The sequence below is a fragment of the Athene noctua genome, chromosome 9 (genome assembly GCF_965140245.1).
Source record: "Athene noctua chromosome 9, bAthNoc1.hap1.1, whole genome shotgun sequence".
NCBI lineage: Eukaryota > Metazoa > Chordata > Aves > Strigiformes > Strigidae > Athene > Athene noctua.
In genome coordinates this window covers 16,690,550-16,708,304 of record NC_134045.1, presented here as the reverse complement: position 1 = coordinate 16,708,304, position 17,755 = coordinate 16,690,550, and the positions used below count along the sequence as shown (strand labels likewise).

The 17,755-nt window shown below is 37.6% G+C and overlaps 2 protein-coding genes across 7 annotated transcripts in view; one reads left to right on the top strand and one right to left on the bottom strand.

Annotated features, from left to right (window-relative positions):
- The window catches only part of LOC141963652 (transcription initiation factor TFIID subunit 4-like), a 148,148-nt gene extending 135,758 nt beyond the window's left edge, over positions 1–12,390 (top strand). Inside the window, exon 15 of the mRNA XM_074913192.1 lies at positions 12,100–12,390. Coding sequence (XP_074769293.1) covers positions 12,100–12,267 — 168 coding nt within the window. The 3' untranslated portion in view covers positions 12,268–12,390. The remainder of the gene's footprint in view (positions 1–12,099) is intronic.
- A 16-nt stretch (positions 12,391–12,406) lies between these two features.
- Positions 12,407–17,755, bottom strand: part of KCTD15 (potassium channel tetramerization domain containing 15) — a 47,324-nt gene continuing 41,975 nt past the window's right edge. For 4 of the 6 annotated variants that reach the window (XM_074913195.1, XM_074913193.1, XM_074913196.1 and 1 more), the window contains exon 5: positions 12,408–17,553. In XM_074913195.1, coding sequence (XP_074769296.1) covers positions 17,398–17,553 — 156 coding nt within the window. In that variant the 3' untranslated portion in view covers positions 12,408–17,397. Of the gene's footprint in view, positions 17,554–17,755 lie in introns of all 6 variants that reach the window. The other 2 variants (XM_074913197.1, XM_074913198.1) reach the window with 1 other exon arrangement.

The window sequence follows — 17,755 nt, the reverse complement described above, 5'->3', positions numbered from 1 at the left end:
TTGTGTAGGCATTACAGTCTGGTTCAGTTGATAATGAGTCACAGAAGTTTACTGAGCTGTTATGATTGAATATTTTGAGTTGTATTTAGATATTGTAAAATAATAATTGGTGATAACCATATTTGATTGGTTCTTCAGTTTCATCATCTATAAGAAGTAGTACTGTCAAGTTCTAATGCTATATTTACATATAATAAAAACTAGAGGTGCATGTGTTCTTGTGGCTGTCATTAGTATTTATTAAATATGTATTTATGTTTTCCATATGTCTGTGTGTATGTAGTAGTTTTGTATCAGTATGTATAAATTATACCAAAGCCATGGTCTTTCATAGATTTTAATTACTGTGTAGCTATTCTTTAAGTTTTTGTAAACAAGGCAGACTTTAAATTTGAAAGCAGTCCGCCAGATGAGCTGTTCTGGCAGTCCCTAGAATTAAAGCTTAGACTTTCAAACTTCAACATCTATATGAAATAGAACTTGATGACATGGGATGCAAGTCTTAAAAAAAACCAAAACCAAAATACCAACCCAAAACCCCAACCCAAACAAAACACAAAAATGACAGAAAACTCAATAATAATAATAATAATGATGTTTCAAATGTCCTCTCAGTTTACAGAATCTGTCCTGTTTTCTGACTTTCGGGAGAACTTATGTTTATTGCCATAAAATTAACATTTTCAATGTTACTGTGTAGTTTTTATGGGTACAGGAGTAAGAAGATGATCAGATATTACAGTAATGTTGCTGTTTGTGCAGAAACCAGATTAGACCCAGTCTGCTTCATAGTGTGAGTTGGTTAGAGCCTGAGTCAAGCACTGTGGGGAACATTGCTAAAAACCTGAGGTTTGCTCTTAGAAAGTGTTGAGTCCACTGTAGTTCCACTGAAGGTGATGAACTTTTCTAAATAAAAGCATAATAGAAACAACGTACTTCATAAATGAGGATGTAAAGAATATGGCAGGATCTTGAGCAATATTTTTCAGAATAAAGAATGTTCTGGTTACTGATTTCTTACTAACTAAAAAAATGAAAAGCCTGTAGTTTTGAAGGTACTATTTGTTTAAGACCCTGACTAAATTAAGTCACCTGGGGAGCAGTGAAGGCCTCAAAAGGACAACATACAATCCGGCTGTGAGTTTTGCTGCAGTTTATTTTTAAAAGGGTAAGTAGAAGCCTAGATCTAAGAACTGTGGCAGTTAGTGGGAGAAGCTGATACGGGATTATCAAGGTTAGAGTTCAGATAGAACAGATGGTAAAATAGTTATAACCTACTATACCATATGTTACTGCCGCACATGTTCAGGTAGCACATGATATGTACTGTGCCAAAAGATCTGTGATCCTAATGAAGGTTTTTAGAAAAACCAGAAAAGCTCCTGAACAATTGATTTCTTAATTTTAGGCCAGGTTAATGAAAAAGCCATAATTGGTTAAGCTGCACAACAGAACTTACTATTCCAGAGAGAGATAAAAAAAACTAGGCGTAGCATGCAACTCTATCTTTTCTAATTCCCAAAAAGGCTAAAATGAAGCTTGTGTTTCAGGAAGTCTGTTTCAGGCTCATTATACTTGAATTTCTGGGGAAAGTATTTAAAGAAAAAACTAATTCACAGCACTTTAATTCAGACCATTAAATACAGGTTACTATTTATGATTTTTGTAACTTTTAATCAGGGGCCAGATTTTCAGAAGTGCATGCTGTCTTATTAAGGTGCCAATTAAGTGATAAATATCTCATTGGAAACAATTGGAGCTTCACTGGGTTAGAGTACTTCAGAAAATCTCACTCCTCATCTGTAGTCTCTACTGTTATTACTCAGATGCTTTTTAAATAATCTGATGTGAAACCATGGAAATAAGAAGGTAGGAGACAAGAAAGAGAAAAAAGAGTTAATCAGAAGTACTGGAAGAAGAAGTGGAATGGTAGCAAAGAAGAAAAATGAAGGCAGAGAGTTGTGATTTGGAGTGGTGCTAAAGAGCCTCTGGGCTTGAGATTCATCTCGCATTTTATAATGCTCATGTTGTGTTGTATCATAATGCACTTGCTCCTACTAGAGCTAGCTGTTCCTCCTCTCTTATTGCCAATGGTAAAAATAGGCCAGTAGCATCATTCCATACTATTGAACGCATTCTGAATTCCATGGTGCTTTTTTACTTGCCTCTCTAATTAATTTAGTAATCGTCTTCAGTGGGTGTACATTGTGTATGTTGGCGTATGTCTGCTCGGTTGCCTCTTCCATCATCTGTTCGAGTTCTCATGTTGCTGATGATTGGTTGTGCCAGCTCCCTTCCAAAGATGGTGAATATATCACACTCCACTGCCTTTTGTTTAACTTTGCCAAAAAAATCCCATCATAAGCCTCTGGTTTTGGCTAGTACTTTGGGAAAGATTTTTCTTCTGCAGTTGCAACCCTCTTTTTTATATAATATTCATGTTTATTTTATTTTGGGAGTAATTAGATATGAGAGACTTGACAGTTTATACATGGATCATTGTCAACAGTTGGGACCTGTTAGTAAAAGGTATTCAATATTTATCAGATGATTTATGTTACTAGGTGATTTTGTGTCTGTTTTAGACTTATTTCCTATTATATATTATTATAATACCTGTTTTAATTAGAGCTTGTAGTGGAGCCTTTGATTTCTACTATCTGGTTTTTAATTTATTTTAAATAATTAATAACTATATATATTGGGTCTCTTTCTAATAAAGGCAAGGTGGTGATAGTTGTGATACTTACTTGTTAATTCTCCTTTTGTTGAGGTAGTCTGAGTGGTATCCAAACGTATCAGGATAGTAAAGATAAGAAGTTAGAGATAACTAAGAGTAGAGCTTTAACATCTGAAAAAATGTTTTTGTACATCACCACGTCTCCTCCATGATCATCTGTAGACTGAAGAGATTTCTTTTTTTTTCTTTAGATACTGATACGGATTGCTCAATCATTTTGTTACAGCAAGATAACAGTTGGTTAAAGGATCTCCTTGAAAGTTTTTGTGATGCATTTAATCCCCCTTAAAAAGGGGTAGATCTGGGATAATTGTGAGACTGTGAAAGAGTTAACTTGGCAAAAAACAAGGAAGTATTTTTTTTCAAACAGCTGTTTGAAATTCAAGGTTTATTCTTTGTTGTTGGCTATGTTGAATGTGTCTTTAAAGGGTTGGTTGCTTGCTTGCTTTGTGGTGAAATGGGTAGGAGGAAGATAAGGATTTGGGAATTCATGAACTAAGAGGGGATTACAGGGTTTTTTTAACTGTTAGAGCAAGTTTAAATTGTCAGTATAGTGTTTGTAAATTAAACTGATCTGCTTTTTACTCAAGGCTTGGTGTCTTACTTTGATAATGGAGAGAGAGGAAAAACCTGATTGACATAAGAGGTTAGATAACTGTATGAAGCAGAGGTAGGTTTTTTTAATTAAAAAAAGGTGATGGAAGTGTGTATGTTGAAGTAGTTTGAAGTTTGGCAGCAGATTAGACTGCGATCGGAGGATGGAGAGCAGGGAAGGGTGGTGGAGACACGCAGGTCACAAAGTGCTTTGAGTCCTGGAGAAGTGATCCTGGTGTGGGAGAGAAAGGGAGTTAGGGGACTTAGAAAGGGACTTGAGAAAGAGTACAGCATGATACTGTGCCATGGTGTGCCATGTGTGCCAGGGACTGTCTTCATAATGTAGAAGGGGAAACAAATGTATTGAATAAACTTGCTATAAATCCTATAAACTTGCTTATGCCTGTAGGAAAGAAAACCCACCTTGTTTCCTTTTTGGAGCCATTCTTCCAAGAGTTATTTGTGCCTGTCTGATTTAAGTTTTTTGAATATTTTCTGAACAAACTAACCCACTAACTTAAAAAGAGTCAAGAGTGAGACTTAGTTGTAAGAAACAGAAATGTTAAGAAATCAAGAAATAACTGGCTAAATGATTCAACTTCTCCCTGTTGAACTCTGTCATCTCTCCCTAATACCTGAAATGCGCTAGGCCTTAATTATATTCCATGATATTTTCAGTAATAGAAAGAATGTTAGCTGTCTTCCACATTTTATTTACAAATTTTATCGTCTTATTTCCTGTACACCGGACTGTGTTCTGACAATGTGTGCATCCTGCAAGCTGAAGGTATTAGCATTTAGGGCTTAATTTTACTGTCACTCAATCCAGAGATAACCGCATTGCCTGCTTTGTTTTGTTTTATTTAATGGGCTGGGTGTACAAATTAGGGCCATATACTACCCTCAATCCACAGAGTAGCCTCTGGTAATTATAGGGAAAGGTTTATACTACTGTTCATAGATAGAACTAATCTACAAGTAAATTTTGCATGGGAATAAAAAGTGCCAAGAGCTGGTAGATCTGTGGCTATTTTTGCCCTTTGTTTGGCAAATGGTGCATAAAGTCACTTGATTGGCACTTGCACAATTGCTAGGAGTGAGCAAGATGGCCAACAGTTGCAAATATAATTATTTTAAAGTCTGGGTGTTATACATCATAATTAGGCTTAAGATCTGAGAGTCATTTGAGATGAATGAGGGCAATTCATGCTCTCAAGAGCTGAGAAAGTGATTTTGTGTTTAGGTTTTGCATTTGTAAGATTTTTTTTTTTTTACACAAGCCTTAAGATTTAGATATTTTCTCTATCTCATGCTCTTCCCCCCTCCCATGGGAGAACTGGCAATATATGAAACAGCTGTATATCTGTGCCTCACCTTAAATAAGTGAGATATAGCTAGCACATGAAATACCACAATTCACTTCTCAGTGCTGATTTTTTTCTTCATCAAAACCAGCTATGAATGAACCTAGTACTCCACAGTTACCCAGTCCATTACAGTTGTTCTGCTTGGCATGTCTTCCATCAGGGATAGACCAAAAAAGCAACCTTTACTGGATAGATAGAAATTGTGTGTATTTTAATTAGATATTTAAACAATTAAATTTTACAGTTACATGCATCTAGAGATTGATGACTGTTGAGAATATTTTAATTATTTTAAGGTTCTTATTAAATGAAAGTCACAATCATGCAGGTTAGAAAAGAAAGGGCCATCCACTATGTAAAACTGAGATAGTTTTGAACTAATATCAAGGATTACCACAAGAGAAAATTTAGATGGGAATCAAATATGATTCAAGGAAAATGTGAATCCTGCAAGTAGGTCTGTAAGGCTTCTCCTAAAGTTGGTTTGACATTTCTTGACTCCCAGTGAGAGAGAATATAGGGATGTACAGCATGACTGGGCTGGAGTAAGATAGGCAAGTCCTTTTAAAAAAAAACAAAACAAAACAAAAAAAAAACCAACAAACCCCCAACAACAACAACAACAAAAAAACAGAAAAACCCCAAACAACAAACTGAAAAAAACCCCATACTAACATTGAAAGATGAGAAGGGAAAAGCATCACAATGCTTGAAAAATAACAATAAAAAAATTTGGCAGGATTAGTATTTCAAAGGGAGCAGCACTTGATTAAACATTTGGAAAGCATGGGAGGAGAAACATTCCAAGCAAAATGAAAATATACGTGTATGATGGAAACAGGATAAATAGAATATTCCACTTATAATTACCACGGCAAGAATGCAACCCAAACTTAGAGCACTTAATCAGGTAAAATTGTGATTGCTTTTAAGTCCAAGTAAGGCAGTGAATTGTGGTAGGTATGAGATGTTTGTGGATAAAGATGTTGGCAAGATCTATAGCTGCAGTGAAGAGCAGGTCCATGAACAAAGTACATGAAAAGATCTGGAGCCTGCACCACTGAGCAAATCGTGAGTGTATTGCAAGAAGTCAGAGGATAGAAGGCATCCATTTTTATCACATACCAAGCGAGGAGTGAGGCATACGGAAAGGTCTTTGAAAGGTTAAAAGTCTTTGCAGAACGCAAAGCTGTATCTCTGTGCAGGGAAAACTTGAGGTTTCCGTTCTCCCGTTAATGCAGTGATTATTCGGAGTTCTGCATGGGTAAATTGATTAAGAAGTTAAAATTAGTCGCAGTCTGGTTTCTTCCTGAGTGTGGCCTGTTGAGGGCTGGGCAGTTGAACACCCATCTCCCTTGAGCAGGTAAATGTCATAGACCGCAGCTGCCTCACACTTCATCTGCATTATTTACCTCCACTGGGCAGACTTCTTCCCAAGTTGTTTCTTTCTGAAATGCCCCACAGCCTGCTTATTGCCCCTGCTCTCATTCTGTTTGTGGGGGAAATGCTCTTTTAGAGGAAGGAATAGGTGATCAGGTTGGTAATAGCTGCTGAGTTCTCTCAACTGGAAGATTTTGGTATGATGCTGTTTCACAAAGCAGGTTTTCAATTATAATAGTACTTGCATATATGACTTAGCTTAACATACTAAAGGCAAAGAGCAGGTACATAAAATGCATTCTTGTAATGGCGGCCTATTTCTTTGGGTTGAAATAACATCATGTAATTATAAACTAAAGTGATCACATCTAAAGACAAAATTTTCACTGTGTCCATGTCTTAGTATGATTACCTTCCTCTTATTATTTCTTAATATAAAAATTACTGCATGCTGTCTTTGAAATGTTGCAATTGTGTTGGTATTTGAAGTACTTGTAAATACTTGTGCAAATCAGTTTTTCTGATGTTTGTCTGCAGGGTGAGGTGTGTGTTTATGTGCCCAGGGGACATGAGATGCATTTGCATCCAAGAGGGTGTAGCAAGCAAACGTGCCAAAACGGAGTCTGTAGGAACAGTTGCACTAAAATAGTACAGGATAAAAATGTTTGCAAATGAAAATAACTAGCTTCCGAAGAAATAATGGTATCTAATCCTCCCTGTAAATGTTGCTGATCTGAAGGCTTAAATGATAGCTTTTGGTGATGAATCTTTCTAAAGACACTTGTAAAGCCACCATATTGTGCATATGAAGATGCAAAATCTTTTTGTAGATATAATTATATTTCATCCAGTATTGTTAATCTTTGAGGTGCTGATGAACAGTTATTACTTACTTTTCTGTACTTCAGGGGAATACTGATTTAAGGATGTTTCAGCTCTCATTTAAGTCAGTTAAATCATTACTATTAGCCTCAGTAGGTGCTGAATTAAACCCTAAATTACGTGGGACAGCTAATCATACATAACATTATACCTGTTTTTCATGTACAAAGTGCCTCTCAGCCAAAAATCTCATAGCACTTTATGCAAGTAAACATCATTGCTGCAGAGTATCTCCAGAATAATTCGTATGATCCAAAACCTCTTATTCATAAGAGCAGACAAATACATACCTTTTCTTCCCACTCCTCTTCAGTGCATGGAGGTTGGAGAGACAAAATTCCTAGTATTTTTTTACTCCATAGATAGCTTGGCTTTGAATTGTTACTGTATGATTCTCACTTTCAGACTTCATCTTGAAGTGGAAGTCTGCCACAAGGATGTGCCATGTAGCCTGGGAAGAAAACCAGCAGATCTTTTATCATTATTGCCTTGTCTGTCTGGGTCACAGAGAAGCAATAGCCGCAGTTCAAGACTGTGTTCAAAGGAGAGATGTCAGGACTGAATTGTTTTCTGGTGAAGGAAGGATGGATAAAATATTAAATGCAACCTTCTGCTTGCCCTTATCTTTGTGTTTCCTGACAAGAATATCGTACTGTATTTTCATGGTTCTGTAGTTCAAAGCTGAAGATACACAGATTTGTGAAAAAAAAATGATTTAATTGTTCAATAGTAGAAATCATTATTATAAAAATAAGTGTAGATTTTGTATTACGTGTGCTTTCTTATGTGAAAGCACTTCTACTTGAGCGGGCAACAGCACGCTTTTGAGAGTTCCTTGGTTTAATTTTCATACACCTGCTGCTGTAATTATTGTAATTTAATGCACAAAGGCATTTTTACTTTCTGAGCAGTAAAGGAGTTTGTCCATGAAAATTTCAGAAGAGGTGTGTCTGTCTCTCAGTCCTCTTTCCCAGTAGCCTTTAAACCTTTCAGGAAATACTAATCAAATCGGGGGGGGGGGGGGGCATCAGAAATGGGGAACTGAGGTAGGAAAGGAGCTCGAGATGATTTTAAGTCCCTACAACTTTCCATGTGAACTGTTGGCTTGGATATAGGAAAGAGGGACATGCTGGTCTCAACAGCAAGGAAGAGGCTGCAGTGTGAGCTGAGCAAGCTTTGGGGTAAGTTTGGCTTGGGGGCTACTTGTCTGCTGGGTGGATGATGAGCACACACAGCCTGGTGGGTCACCCACCCCAGAGCTGGTAAGTGAGGGTGCAGTAAGAGCCAACTGTAGATTAGTTCTGAGACTGTTTTGAAAAGGGGGAGTTTGTGATAGGTGGAGGGTAGTACAGCCGACTGAAGAGTGGTTTTGCAGAAGGTAAGAGGTAATGAACACTCTGTAGAGGAGCCGGGTTTATTGTGGTAAGCAGTACCAGAGAAATGTGACACATCTGTGAGAAATGAAGCTTCATTAGTTCCTCTGTGCACAGGATTATCAGTTTTAGTTTCTACTAGGGTGAGAGCATGTTTCTTTGGCAGATTGTTGTATATTTACCTAGTGTTCTACCAAGTCTTTGGTCCCTATTTTATTTTGAACCATTTTTATTATGCTTTTCCAACAGCATGAGTTTTCTCATAGAGGAAAATAGCAAGCAGGCTGAGATGGGTGGCCCAAATCTTGTGTCACATCTGACATAAATTCAGAATTGCTTCAAAATGTGTATACTGAACCAGTAATTATCATGGTTCTTCTTCTTAAGCCGTAATTTCAAGCTAGGTAGCTTCCAACAGTTGCATTACGCTTGGTAGTGCAACACTGTTATTTAAAATACTGTAAGCTATATATACATCAGCTGTGCATATCTGAAGTGCATTAAAGCCCATTAAAGTAGACAGACTCTGAACTGTTTCAGTGGGTCTTGGATTACAGGTTAACAGAGAGCACAGCACCATGGCATTTTTGCAAATTCCTGCATTGGATTTTCCGTGGACTGATTTTCCCCTCAGTCCCAACTGGGAGCAGGAGTTGTGTGGTGGTCTCTGGAAAGCCCCATTGTAGTCCACCTCTCTGTAGCCCTGCAAGGAACTGGTGGAGCACAGAATAATTTGTTTGCTCTCTGCTGTCCTGTGGGATTTGCAACTGCCAAGTTCAAGGCAGTCACCAGTCACCTTGGTGTGTTACAAGAAAGTAGGATTGAAGCAGCAAAGGAGAAGAGGCAGTGAGGAAGAGAGAACAAGATGGAAGGGGATAAGAAGTCACTCTAACTCCTGTATGTAAGCAATCTTGAAGAGACAGAAAGAGTTCATATATAAATTAAATGGGTTTTTTTCTGGTCTGGAACATCTTAAATTTCCCCTAAATTATAAATAGAAGTTCACTGATACAAAAACTAGTACTGATGTATATTTAAGTGGGTGTGATTTGGTAATAGCTTGGGTGTGGCAGGCCAGGAAATAAAGGATGTAAACAATTTACAACCTTTTTTTTTTTTATTAGAGCTTTTATCTTCGTAACTCTTATTAGTTGCCATAGATACAGACAACACAGGGCTTGTCTGGGTTAATGAAAAGTCTGTCATGCTGATAAAAAAAAGTGATTTTTCTTGAGAAAAATCTGCATTATTTCAATTCCACTATTCTTGGCAATTAATTTTAACTATGCTTCCATTTGTGTATGTAATTAAAAAATTGTAGCATTTAGTAGTCTACATTTTTTATATAGCATCTGCAGAATAATTTTGAGTACAATGCAGTACCAAACAAATTGGTCTTTAATTTAAATTAGAGATCATATTGACAGATACAAATTACTGTTCTGTCAGATTACAGGTGTGCTTCTGTACTTTCTAAGATCATTCTTACAATTTTTTCCACCTTGTGAAACTATTACAAGACGTTATCAGGTAATTGATTGGCTCATAAGTGCAGTCATGAATGTGCACAGCTTAATGTCATGTTATGATGTTACATTAAGAATGTGTGCTCTTCTTACGTAAAAGTTCAGTATCTCAGGTGATTAATGCAGTGAGTATGACTTACCACATCTTAATTCCAAGTACTCTGTCCAAACAGAAAGCAGTTATATGCTGTAAATGTACCTCAACTGATTCAATAAATTATTTTGTATGAAGAAAAATCTAAAAAAAATAAATAGCTTTTCTGTTGGTAAGTGCAGGATGGTTCTAGTCTGGTATGCTATGGACAGTATTTTTAATTAGTTTAAGGTGGCCATATTTCTTAAAAGTGTGTTTGTCACAGGAACTATAGTCAGGATGAATCTGAAGTAAGTGTTACTTGGGGCAGGGGGGAGAGATGTACCATGTGGGGACCAGAGAAGAAAGAAAACATTTTTTGAGTCAGCTTGATTTAAAATAAATACATATACAGTGGTTTCTTGGAGAGTTAGAAACAGTGGCAACAGCCCTGGCAAAGTAGATGCATGGTCAGAGTGCAGCTTAAGGTAGGTAGAGTATTGTTCCAGACCTGTGGAAGGTAAAGAGTGTAAGTTTAAATGATGCTATTTCTTTTAGGAATGCAAAGCATTTTGGCGTAAAGGCTGAATTCAGAGCACTGCTAAATAAGTGGATTGTGCACTGGGGGTATGTCTGGCTTCAGCATGGATGAGCAACCCTTGCAGCTGCAGCACATGCTTTTCCAATGAGCAGTGAGCTTAGGTGGTAAATCAATTAATCTATTAACAAAACTACTCTGTACTGGCGAACAGAATCCCTCGGATGAAATGCTCATGGTGCTCAGAAGTTGTGGGATTCTCCCTCTCTTGCCTGCAAGCTTAGCCACATTCATTTTGCTACATTAAGCCTTCTGTGTTTGCGGTTACAAGAGAATAGAATTTGCCCCACTACTGTAATTTAATAACAAGGTATAGGAGAAATGACTTGAATGGTATAGTTCTGCAAGGACTCTGCTGGTACACAGAAAGCAACAGAGAAAACAGTGCCACATCTTATTTGCAATACACCGTATATGTTTCCTCTACAATCTTTCAGTAGTAAAATTACACTTAACTGTATTTTTAATGACTAGAATCAAGATCCTAGAATAAGTATTTCCTGAGGAAAGAAAGGTAGGTTATTAAGAGCAGCAGTAAATAAATTTGGGATTTTAAAAGTATTGAAAACTTTGCCAGATGTCTTAGAGGTTTGAAAAATAATTTAAGTCTTTTTAGAGATTAAAAGCTGTTTTTCTAAGTCAGAACAGTTTGTTTTGCCAGAAATAAATTGGCATTAATAAAAACAATGGTCTCCTAAGGATGAAAAAAGGTTTGAATGTGTGCATGTATCACGTTTCAGTTTTAAACGCAACAGGACTGCAGAGAGTCTGTAATTATGTCCTTGCAATTTCTAAATATTCAGATCACAGTGTTCTCAGGCCCAATTTGTGAATCTTCTCTCTATATAGAAAGCCAGGATGAGGTATTCAGCACCTTTGAACCAATTTAAACAAACAAACAAAAACTTTTTAACATAGCTTTAGAAAATACTGATGTTTGTCCTCATTGTACGTCTGAGTATTTGTGATCTTTCTATTTAGATTTTCCATCTCTCAGCTGAACATTGGTTGTGTATTCAAGCAGGATTGTTCAGTATCTCCCCACACTGAGCTTTTCTCTTCAGTACACCCAGAGGAGAGAATCGGGGTCCCCGTGGGACTTGCAGCTGCGGAGGCTATTGCAGTAGCAACATCCTGACACACCATTCAACTTTTTCCAGTCCTAGATGTGGAGTAGGATGGTGCACACATTTGATATACTAAAGATGACTCTATCTGCTGCAAATGGTTTTGTCCTTAAAAGGCTCCTGAAATTAAACTGGTCAAATACTTCTACAGTTAACATGACTTTAGCAGGAGAATTAGTCAAGATTTGTTTGTCCCAAGTTGTAAATGAACAAGATCTGGCCTCACATGTGTTTTCACTTGTTTCTTTACTTGGGTTAACTTGGTGAGACTCAGAAGAACAGAAGAAAATAAATCTCCTGTAATACTTTCAGAATTAGGCTCATAATAATCCATTTAAAATGTTTAAAATAATCCAGCAGTTAGTAGTAGTAAACCTGAGAATACACGGAAACCCTTTACTGTTGCAGGACTTCTGACTTTGTTGTGTTTTCTTTGTAGGGCGTTGGTATGTCTGGTGGAAGTCAGGCTGGCTTGGGGACTCCTTCATCCAGGCAGTATGCACGACAGAAAATAACTCGCGTAAACCTCAGGGACTTCATCTTCTACATGGAACAGGAAAGAGAAACAAGCCATTCTCTCCTGCTCTATCGAGCTCTGCTTAAATAAAGCCAAGAATTGTACTGATTTCTCCATACAGAAGCTCAACTTGCATTGAAAAGCTGTCATTTTAATGTGCCTTCTATTTTTTTCCGAAGTCAATGTTCCAGTAATTTTGTTTTGTAAAATTGTCAGACACATGCAATAAATTCCCTTTATGTAAAAAAAAAAAAACAAACCACCACAAAAAAATGTGCAAAAGGTTTTAAAATGTTAAATCCACAGATAAAACCAACATCAAAGTCTTGCTCTGTTTGGCCCTTTTAGGTGAGGCTGAAGTAGATGGCACTGAAGTTATGCCATTGGAGACGGCTGCAATGGCTCACCTGAACCATCTCATGGCAAGGAGAACTGGGACAGGGTCACAGGACTGGGACCTAACCATGGTGTTAATCTGTATTTTCACTTACAGTGCTGGTTTTCTTTTTAGTTTTACTAGCACTGTTTCCACTGACTAATCATGATGATATCTGTTGTTATTTTAAAATCGTTATAATTGCAAGTTTTTGCACAGTTAAGAGAATAGCCACTGCACACTCTCACAAATTTTATATATTTAGGATTTTTGCTTTTACTGCACAGCTCATTTCCTGAGCCATTTGCTCAACCAAATCCTAAGTGTATGAAATCTGTACGTTTGAGTCCCAGCTGAGTTCCCTTGACTAACTTCCAGTTGTTTTCTAAATCTCTTCAACCTTTTGCACATTTGTAGCAGCTGGTTAGTAACATGAATCAAAGTTGGGTTTTATTTTCTAAAAAATATTTTAATTTATTTATTGCAAAGAGTATGGTTTAATGGTGGTTTTAAAAGAGAGTATTGTTCAGTAAAGATTTTAGAGTATTCTATATGGATTTTTAAAGTCACTGTAGAAGTTTTGGGGGCCGGTTCCAGGCGTAGAGAATCTGGAGAGGCAGGTGAGCCCTGGCAGCCCGGTGCCGCCGCGCGGCCAGGGCAGCGCCGCAGGGACTGGCGATGCCTTTGCCTTGGACGATTGGACCCGAGGACTCCAGTCCGGAGAGGCTCATGAACAAGCGCATGACTTTAAGCATAATGAATAGTTTTAAGTACTTAAAGGTGGATGAATGCTTTTTAAATGCTTTGCTGAATTGGAATTTAAGGGGCCCACACCGAAGCCAAGTGAAGTCTGTGTGAGTCTTTTAAATGGGTATGGGATAGGAATACTAAGCAGGCAGGTGGGCACAAGTTGTTGTACTTCAACATAACAGTATTATCAGTAACCATGGAAGGGAGACATTTGCTTATTTATCTTTTCAATTTTTACTGTGTTATGCTTGCCACTTTTTTGAGGCAATTTTTTTTTTTTTTTTGATGGGAAACCATAGCGAAAGCACAAATAGAACTATTTGTCCAATAGTTTTAAAAACAAAAGTTTTAATTATTTTTTAAGGTTTATGAAAAGCAGAAGAAAATTTATACTGCTGCTATTTAGCCAAAAGATTATTCATAAGGTATTTAAGGCCAGGAAGTGTAAAATTATGTTTTAAATGTATTGATAATTTGTACATATTGTTTATAAAGGCCTTGTGTTTATTAGAATTACGTTATTTTGATGATTTCTGTACATACTCGTAAATACCCCCAATTTGTGTGAAAACATACTCCCTTATTTGTACTTATTTTGTAAAGAAATAAAACAATTTACTAAAGTAACACATTGAGTGACATACAGTATTAATTTATCAAACATGAATTTCACATTGTCTTGTAGTTCTTAAGCACTGTTCAGAAACATTTTGCATTAAAATATTAACAGAATACCCACAAAGAAATATTAAAACCAAATACTTCAATGTTTTGTTGTGCTGATTCTTATCCTTTGTCAAACATCTAATAAAATTGTCAACAAACCTCGATGCTATTAATACAGTGAATGAATGCACTCAACAGTTGCTTTCTCAAAAGCGATTAGTCCAATAAGCACAACATAACATTCTCGCTTTCTGTCCGAGACTTGGGAGCACAGTGGTGTCACAGGGTTGTACAGAAAGTGCTAGCGAAGACTTGTGTTCTTCAAGCCACGGTTTCAGTGCTCAGCAACAGAGAATCAGAACAATTTTGTTTAATCAAATTAAGCGAAAAAAACAGGCTACGTTTACTTTTTGGCCTTCATAATAAAAACATTTGCTGGCTGTGCACCACAGCTTTACTGGAGTTTCTATGGTATTTTAAAACCTGTTTTAGTGATGCTGAGCAATGTTCTTAATTAAGTTATGCTGCTATGGTTTAAGGCCAGAAGTAAAAATTCAAATCAGTCTTTGCTGATATTGCTGCCTAAAAATATAGGGAAATAAGTAAAAAAGATATAAATGAAACTGTAATAAACTTTTAAATAAGTGACCTGAAGTTACTAACTAAAAGAACGTGTCCTAGTTGGGTTTTTTTAAAGGCATATTTCTTCTAACAAAGTGATTGTTTCCACATGTCTTCCTTGCCTTAGTGCTACTTTGCAGTCAATGTTGTGATGTCATGGCTCAAACTTTCCATCTCAAGTTCACATTTAACTCGGCTGGCGCAGCCTGGAACCCTTTACGATGCCACCTTAGCAAGCTGCCCTAAGTACTGGAGCTGCTTTATTGAGCTATTAAAAAAATATGGTAAACACAAACTGAAGAAAACCAAACTAACCAACCACAAATACTTCCAATGTTCTACACCGATCTCAAAGCATCATCCCGCTTCCAGGCTGGGGAAGAGCTGCCTGCCTGCGCCTTCGGCGGGAGCTGGAGGTGCTCAGCCCTCGGTGGGTACCGGGGGTCTGGTCCTGCTTGCCGAGGGCCCCTGCTGACCCCGGGGGAGGCAGAACTGGGTCCTGGTGTTTAAATGTAAACGTGAGGTGTTGGCCCTTCTCCTCTGGCCGAGAGGTAACGAGCAGAGAGGACGCGCCAAGAGACAAGCGCTCAGCCGCTGCTAGTGCTAACTCTCCCTGGTCAGGGGGCAGGACAAAAAAATAAAAGCTAAACAGATTATTTAAGGATACTCTGAACTTAAAGTGAACTCAATGTATGAAAGTAATAAATAAAATACTTTTTTTTTCTTTTTGTAAGACATGGCTACATCAAGCTGAACGGAGCAAAAGGCCGGAGGAGACACAATCAAAATTCTCACCTCTTTTAAACAACATGGGAGATACAGTGAGTGTTCCACCCTACTTGCTTATTTTTCATCATTTACTTTACAGAAATGTTTATGGCATGAAGTACTGTATAAGAAATGTGCATACACAAATACATGACAATTATACGTTAAGTTCTTTACAATATTAAATGTATAATATACAATTCTACAGATATCTTACATACAAAGGTGAATGTTGTGCCATATATTCAAATATGGCAATGCCTAGCAACTTTAGAATGTCATACAAGTATAAAACCACAAAATAAAATAACTTTACAATTCTTTTAAAGTAGACAGATTTGCTCAACTGTTCTGCTAAGTTAGCAGGCCAACACGTATCAGCTAAGATTTCCAGAAGAGATTTCTGATGTGGGTAACCAAGGTGAGAAAACCTGCAGAGGTCTGATTTTCCACGGAGAAGTATCCAGCCCTTTTCCAAAAATTAGACCCCTGCCTAGATTGTACCTTGGATAGTCAGTACAGCTCTTCACTTTTGAAAATATTAGTCTGAAAAACACGTTTTTAAATTTTGCCTGATTGTAATCATTTGGCATTAAAGAATTGTTGACCACTTAATAGTCTGTCCCTTGTTCTATATGGCCATATTTATGCATCTAAAAAGAGTTTAATTAAAATTCAGCATCTACAACAGTATTCTATAAATTAATGTGGGAGAAACTAAATTGTGATTAACACATGAATTAGTTATTGAGGACCCAATCATGCTAAACAGCAATAAACAGGATTTAGCAGAATGCTATTTATAACCTTGCACCTGGCAAACATGGTGCTGTCTCCTGAGTTAGGAAGCCCTGCAAGTCAGAGTCGATACCGATTCATGGAAGGAGCAGTAACCTCCTGCAGACAGCGGGCTTCGTTAAAGAGAAAATTACACAGATAGAGGACAGCTACAGAATCGGTATTTTAATAATAGTTTAAAAATAATAGAGGAAAAAGTCTAAACAAAAGTTGGCCTGCTTTCATCGGACAGTGGCAGTAGAGGGTTTTAACATCTTTTGCAAAAATTCCAAACCCATAAAGAGTAGGCTAGTCCAAAATTCTTAATGTTTCCTCCTAAATGTGGGCTTTTACCATGGTTAGTAAATGAGTAACGGGGTGGCAGAGCTCGCTTGGCAGAACCACGCTTCTTTGATGATGCAAAACTTAACAGTTTCTGAGACAAAACAAGACTGGCTTTAAGAGAACTACAGCTCCATGTTAGGTATGTGACCCTTGTGTGATGGTGGCTGGCATTTTATTTTGTGCTTCCAGATCCCTACTTTTGCAAATGTTGCCATAATCGGCCTTGTCAAATTTTCTGTCGCTTTTTTGTTTTGTTTGTGTGGGGGTTTTTAGTACTGAGCACCAGTTGACTATAAATTAGTCCTTTTCTGATTCTGGATTCTGTCCACAGAGAGATATTTCAGTTGGAAATGTTGTATAAAAATAAGCCATTTGCTAGCACGAGTGAGTACAATCACAGAAGTGTAACGTAATGTATGGAGGTGTAAAGCACGTCTGATATGAAGGAGGTGTGGCAGTCAGGGAAGATACTCAGTGCAGTTTTTAGTGTACCATCTTCCTCTCGGAGGCGCCCACTTCCACGCATCACAGCACTGGGGTACTGTTGGAAAGGCTGTCAGAACCATTTCTCCTGCTGATCTATTAAAATTGCTTTAATCGGTCTTTCTGTAGAAGTCCAGTCTAGGGTCAGGGGTTTCTGAAGCTTTGCCTTTTACACCACCGCAGCTGTTCAGCCCAAAGTACATTCCCAGCAGGCCTCGTATGCTGAGCATGCTCAGGAATTTCATCGTGAAAAACGGACAACTGGTTTTTCAAATGCATTTCATGGCTGGCTATGTGACAGGTAGTTTCAGAATACCACTAATTGGCAACATAAAGTCAAAATCTGTTTGCTAATACTGTTTTGCAAATCCTTAAGAGTTTCACATAAGGGACTATTAAACACTTCTACGGTTACAAAGGAGTACGGGTAGGGTCTAGTCCAGGGGCTCCTGTTTTATTCTGATTGTTGGGGTAGGTTGTGGTCGTCTGTCTTCGCGACACAGCACGTATTCACTGAACTGAGAGGAATCCACCCCACCACCGCATGAAGCTGCCACATTAAATCCCTTCTGAAATAATCTTTCGAGCACCTGCAATGTGGGGAAAAAAATCAGATTAATATTTAGCAAATTTTAGTGATAAAAGCATGCAGGAGCACTGGATCTAAATGATGGATTTAGTCTTTCGAGTCCTTGTTGAATGAATATTATTCAGCTATAATTCTATAACTTATTCTTAAATGACTACACTGTGATTAAAGTCTCGCTCTCAGCAAACCTCTGCAGAAAACAA